The 6,129-nt window shown below is 56.1% G+C and overlaps 1 protein-coding gene across 1 annotated transcript in view; it reads right to left on the reverse strand.

The window, feature by feature from the left end:
- The window catches only part of RRP12 (ribosomal RNA processing 12 homolog (S. cerevisiae)), a 28,981-nt gene that overhangs the window by 12,313 nt on the left and 10,539 nt on the right, over window positions 1-6,129 (reverse strand). Inside the window, exons 14-21 of the mRNA XM_010833050.1 lie at window positions 4,687-4,878; window positions 3,501-3,643; window positions 3,168-3,289; window positions 2,190-2,254; window positions 1,940-2,102; window positions 1,378-1,532; window positions 1,018-1,085; window positions 374-467 (exon numbers count right to left, since the gene is read on the reverse strand). Coding sequence (XP_010831352.1) covers window positions 374-467; window positions 1,018-1,085; window positions 1,378-1,532; window positions 1,940-2,102; window positions 2,190-2,254; window positions 3,168-3,289; window positions 3,501-3,643; window positions 4,687-4,878 — 1,002 coding nt within the window. The remainder of the gene's footprint in view (window positions 1-373; window positions 468-1,017; window positions 1,086-1,377; window positions 1,533-1,939; window positions 2,103-2,189; window positions 2,255-3,167; window positions 3,290-3,500; window positions 3,644-4,686; window positions 4,879-6,129) is intronic.

A 6,129-nucleotide genomic window follows, 5' to 3' on the forward strand; every position in this document is an offset into this window, starting at 1 on the left:
GGGCTAAAGCCCACAAGGGCTGCTGTGTCTGGAACTCTTAAAGCTGCCTAATGAGGCCCGAGTGGCAGCAGGGGGATGAGGGTGGGTGGGGTGAAGGTCAGGGCAGGTGCGGATGGGCCCAGTGAGTGAGTTAGGTCTCAGGTCTGCAAGAGGCATCTTTGAGCAGCTGAGGCCTCAACATGGCATCCACGTGACAAGAGTCCAGGACTAGATAGGTACAGAGGGCAGCCACGCCACAAAAAAGCAGATGAAGACTCGGTCTTGGGCGGCAGCAAGGCGTACAGACAGACATCCCCCTAACACACACACACCGCAAGGAGCCCCCACTTGCCCCAGGAGTGGTCGTGCCGGGCTCCCGGCCTCTGTGGCTCACCTCTAGATAGGGCCGGATGGTGGAGTAGAGCTTGCTGATGGCAGCTTCATCAGCATGAGGAGCCAAGGCCACAACCAGGTCCAGGACAGACAACCTGCTCGGGGACAAGAGACCAAGGAGGGGCTTAGCAGAGGCTGGGGAAGGGCGTGGACTATCTGTGTTCTCGTGTCTACTGGGGACAGAGGAAGTGGAAAAGGTCAGGGGCAGGAGGACAAGAGGCCTCAAAGGAGCCCATGAATAACCACTGCCTGTACCTAATTCAGCACTCATAAGATGCCAGCTACTGTTCCTGACCCTTGACATGTGTCAACACCTTCAATGCTCATAGCAACTCTCTTGCAAGTACTATCATTATGCCCATTTTACAGATGAGGGCTCAGAGTAAGTAAATAACTTGTCCAAGGTCACAGCTCATAAGTGGCAAAGCTGGGATTTGAACCTATGCAGCACGTCTCCACGGTCCTGGCCCCTCCCTAGCAGACTACAATGCCACTCTGGGAAGGAGCAGCCGGTCAGGCCTCGTGGAGGAGCTGGGTCATTCAGCACCTCAAGACATTCATAAATAATTCCAGAGAGAAACACAGGGCTTCTGCCAGCACACCCTCTAGTTCCCTGGGTTGCCGCAGCCCAAGTGGGGTACTCACCTGGTGAAGTCAGAGCTAGAGGCGTCCAGCACCTTCTCACTGGCTTTTTCCAGGAAACCATTCACCAGCTGACAGCCCAAAGGGATAAGGAGATGGTTGTTCAAGAAAAAATACAAAACACACATACACAAAAGAGAAAATACAAAACGACAGCAGGTCACAGGACTACTCCCTTGTCTCTTTCTCCTCCTCTCCTCCCTATTTAGGGCCCCAAGCCAAGTGCGCTGCTGACATCAGTCCCTGTTCTTCTTGGGGCAGAGGTCCCAGTGAGCCACGGTGGGTGGAGTCTCGACCTCGCCAACACCCCCAACCAACCCTCACCTACTGGAGACTGCTCCTCCCCCTCGTCCACCAGCTCACCTGAGGCTCAGTAATGGTGAGGTAAGTTTTGATGGTTTCCAGCACAGCCCGCCGAGGAGCTGGGGTATCTCCAGCTGCAGCAGGCTGCCCATACAGGTTGAATAGGATGGGCAGAAAGTTCTTGGCAAAGCGGCTCACTTCGGCACGATCAGCCTCTGGCAGGAAGACCACAGTTTGCACAAAGGGGCAGAACATGCCCCCACCTCAACGGCCACTGGAGCTGCAGCCCAGAGGCATTCTTTTGAGGCACCTGTGATGGGACCAGAGGTCTGGGGTCCTCTGGGACAGGAGAGGCTGAGGCAGAGCACAGAGAATGGGGCCACCCCAGTCTATAGGGCCAGCGAAGGACCAGCCCCACATAAAGGCTGGACAACTGCCAGCACGTTGAGAGTAAAGAGAGAAAGGGCGCAGTTTTCAGCGTCCCATCAACTCCTCAAGTCCCCAGCAGACACTCAGGCCCTCGCAAAGGATGGGTGATAGCTCAGGCAACGAGCAGGCCAGAGGGGGTCAGGGAACCCAGGCCCCCGCAGCCACCTTCCACCAGGCCTGACCCCGCACGTACCTGCCTCACAGCCCTTGGTGACGAGGCTGCGCAGGGCCTGGCACACGGTGACCCTCAGGTCTGGGCGCTCGCTGATGGCCGTGCCCAGAGTCCGTGCCAGCCCTTTGAAGGCGGTGGCCACGTCTGTGGGCCTCGTGCAGAACCCAGGCAAGAGGGTCCAGATCTGGAGAGGGAGGGGATGACTGAGGAAGGTGATGCCCAGCAACCCCGTGCCCACCTGTCCTCCCCAGCCCCCCAACAACCCCCTTACCTGCCACTGTAGCGTGTCATAGATCTTGGACTCCACTGTGCTGCCTGCCTGGGCCAGGTCCATTGCTAGAGTGACACAGGACACGGTCTGACCCTGGGCACACTCCTGGCCAACAGGCCTCATCTTTACCCAAACCAAAAGCCCACTGATGAGGAAGGAATTTGGGTGATTCCTCCGCTCCACTTATTAAACAAACACCTGTTTGTTTGAAAAAACTAAAAAGACCCATGTAAAATAGAAAGCGACATCTGCCCACACTCTTTCCCCGCCAATCTTCCTCCTCTCTTCCGTTTTTGTCACATTTCTCCAAACACATGCACACTTTTAAAAACAAAAGAATTGTACTATACATATACTGTTCTGAAACCTTGTTTTACTAGACAATAAAGTTGGCAACATTTGTTGAATAACTTCTACAAGTCAGGCTGAATACCGTGCACTTTCATGATTATTCATTTAATCCTCACACCATTTCGATTACTGGCCTCATTTCACAGATGAGGCGCAGACCCAAGGTGGGAGGATAAACCTGCCTGACATCACCAAACTGTGGAGTGGCTGAATTGAGATCTGAATATAACTGGTTCAGCTCACCATGAACTACACAGGTCCATTCCCACATCAGGTCTTTCTTTACAGAGAGCAATCTGTGTCCCATGGGGGGCTTTACCATGCCTGACTTCACTGGAGCCCCATTGAGGGATGTGGGGGCTGTCAGGACTTGTACTGGGAATAGCTCTGCATGTGTATATCGGTGTGTACTTGTCTCCCTTGGTGGGAGAAGAGGCCCCTGTCTGCCTGTCTCAGGGCAGGGTCCTGTAATGGGGGAGCCTGGCCATGCCTTGGACCCCACTGATGATGGCGCCCTAGCACTGGCCAAGCACCCACTTGGCCCGGGGAGGCTGCCGCACATCCTAAGGCTGAGGTGCTGGAGCAGCCCTTCCCGATCCCTCCAGGACTGCAGTGGGCCCACGGTACCTTTCCTCTTCAGGGTGGTGGCCAGGGGCAGGAAGTAAGCGGTAAAGAAACCAAGTCGAGTTTCCCGGACGTGGTCTCGGATGACGGGCAGCAGCCAGCTCCGGGGGAAATCCAGAGTCTCTCTGGGAGGAGGGAGGGAACGCCCGGTGAGAGAGGTGACGGCCTGAAGCCGTCCTCCACGGAGCCGAGGGGCAGCACAGGCCCTCTTCCGCCCTCTTCTACGGACCAGCGCTGCACACAGAGCTGTCACCCCAGGGCGTGGACACCCTCCCAGGGGACAAGCCGTGAGGCTCTCCTGGGGCTGGTATGGAAGCCAGGCAGGGCCGCACTTACTCAGAGCCATCGATTTCCAAAGGCACGGCCTCTAAAACCACCTCGGGGCCCATGCTAGCCACCGCAGCCCCCACTGCGTGGTCCAGAGCTGCCGTGTGGGGGAAGTGGGGGGAGAGGCGCAGGTCACACAGCGACTGGAGACACTAGAGCACAGAGTCAAGGGACCAGGCGTGAGATGGGCATGCAGGACAGGCACCATAGCTGAGTCTGGGCCAGAGGCTCCAAGAGGATGAGGTCAGGAGCGCAGGCCCAGGTTATGCTCCCTCGGAGGTCAAGGGCCAACGACCAAAGTAACCTGTCCTTGACCCCTCCTCAATGCCTCAGGATTTTGTAAAAAATTCTGTATTTGTTAGTAACGTGTAAAAATCAAGTGATTTTACATACAAATGTAGAGTTCCAGTTTATCTAGAAAAATGGGAACATCTGGGAAGCGCAGACCCACACGGACTATTAGTAAATTAATAGGTGCTGTGGAGTGGCTGCCCCTGAGCTGCGCCCTCTGGCTCTCCATAGCCCCCCAGAGCCCCGCTGCGAGCCTCATTCCTTGGCGACCTCTCCTAGGGGTCTGATTTGCCAACCTAGCAGCGCCCAGACCAGGCCTCTCAAGGCAGCCCCCGCCCTCCCAAGGTAGCTCCTTTTGTCCCACCAGCATCAGGGGGAGACAGTGAGGGCCCCACGAGGCCTGGAGCCTCCACTGCTGGAGAGGGGTCTGCAGCCTGTCCTCGGGCCCCTACCTGCTCCTGGAGCTGAGGAGGACCTCTGGGTGATCCCTGAGCCTTACATGGTTTCCTCTGGGCCCTAGTAACCTCCCTGGGACTTAGGGCTGCTTAAAATGCTATGCTCACTTGTTTTAGGAAATTTGAAGAATTAAAACATAACAGATAGAGGTGAGGAAGAATCACAATAGTTCCCTGTGAGTTTTAAAACCATCACCTCCAGCCAAGACTAGCAAGCAGGCATTAGGGGGTGCGGGTGGGGGTGGTTCTGACCCTCTTCTCATTCCTTCCATGTTGGCCCAGTCAGTCACCTTCCTGGGGACACAGTACTGAGCACCTGCTGCGGGCCCTTGGCGTGGGTGAAGGCGGGGTGGGAGTGTGGATGAAGTGCAGACGTAAGAGAGACACATGCCCCTCCAAGAGGCCAAGGTCTAACAGCCCAGCGCCACCTCCTGCCCTGGCCCACTCACCTTCTTCATCACAGGATGGGCCTGCCTCCCACAGGCTTCGAAGAAGACACACAGCAGCTGCAGCACAGAGCTCCATGCTGCGTGGAATCTGTACGTCAGGCCCTCCTCCACCGCCCTGCCAAGGGAGTGGGCAGTCAGGGTCACGAAAGTCCATGGCTGGCACCAGGAACTACTGACCACAGCAGGGCAGGGCTCCAGGGAAGGCCAAGGAGGGGAACCAGTATTTATCAAGTGCCCTCTGGGCTAAGAATCTCATTTATATAATCTTCACACTTCCAGAAAAGGCTGTGAGGTTATTTGTTCCATCCTCAGATGCTGGGAAAGATTGAGGGCAGGGAAAGGGGTTGACAGAGGATGAGATGGTTGGATGGCCTCATTGACCTGACTTTGAGCAAACTCCGGGAGATAGTCAAGGACAGGGAAGCCTGGCATGCTGCAGTCCATGGGGTCACAAAGAGTCAGACACAACTTAGCGAATGAACAACAACAACAGATGGGGAAACTGAGGCTCAGAGAGACTAAATACCCTTCATTGAGCCTCCAAAGCGCATGCTGTCACTGTCCTATGCTTTCTCGGTCTGACCAGAGGTAGGAAGCTGGGGTAGGAACAGGTGGTCTGGACAAGAGGGAGGAAAGCCACAGCAGTGGGGGGTGGGCAGGGCACTAGCCCTTTCTGGCCTGTGCGCACTGCGGTCAGTTCATCTCTCAAGGCTGAGCTTCAGAGGCTTTAGGCAAGAATGGCTAACAGGGATCAGTGTGGGGAAAGAGGTGAGTTGGGGGGTGAGGTGGCAGTGCATAACAGCTCTACTCAGTCTTCCAGAAACTTCATTCCAGGTCTTCGTAAGGAACGGAGCCCAAAGCACACCCCAGAGCTGAGCAGACAGACCCAGAGGCGACACCAAGCATCCAGGCCCCTTGGTGCTCTGAGGCTCCTCGCTGGTGGCAGGGAGGGCGAGGTGGCCCCATCTGTGAACAGCCCCTCTCACAGTGGTGTAGAGGGCAGCCCAGCACGTAAGAGTGGACTCTGCAGTCAGGCTGCCACTTAGCAGCTCAGCCTCCCCAAACTGTCAGCGGGGTCAGCACCTATCTCCTAGAACCACAGAACTACCACTAGTTTCTATTTATTGGTGCTCAACTACACAGCAGGCACTATCCTGCGGACTTTACATTTAAAACCTCATCTATGCTCACCTCCGTTAGCCTGATGAGGACCCTGAGGTGGAGGACGGGCCCCCAAGCCCACACTCACGAGCACAGTGACACTACAGCACCTGGGCTGTGACCAGCATGCACACGACAGCCGCTGCTCTGGCCGTGCGCAAGGCCCGCCACGCTGACGAGAGGAACGCTTGTCATCAGGAGGAGCTTTCGACAGGCACACCTTACTCCCTCCTAACGCAGAGGCTGCCTTCTCACCTGAACATCTTGGCAATGCACTGGGAA

The sequence above is a fragment of the Bison bison genome, unplaced genomic scaffold (genome assembly GCF_000754665.1).
Source record: "Bison bison bison isolate TAMUID 2011002044 unplaced genomic scaffold, Bison_UMD1.0 scf7180017862979, whole genome shotgun sequence".
Classification (NCBI taxonomy): domain Eukaryota; kingdom Metazoa; phylum Chordata; class Mammalia; order Artiodactyla; family Bovidae; genus Bison; species Bison bison.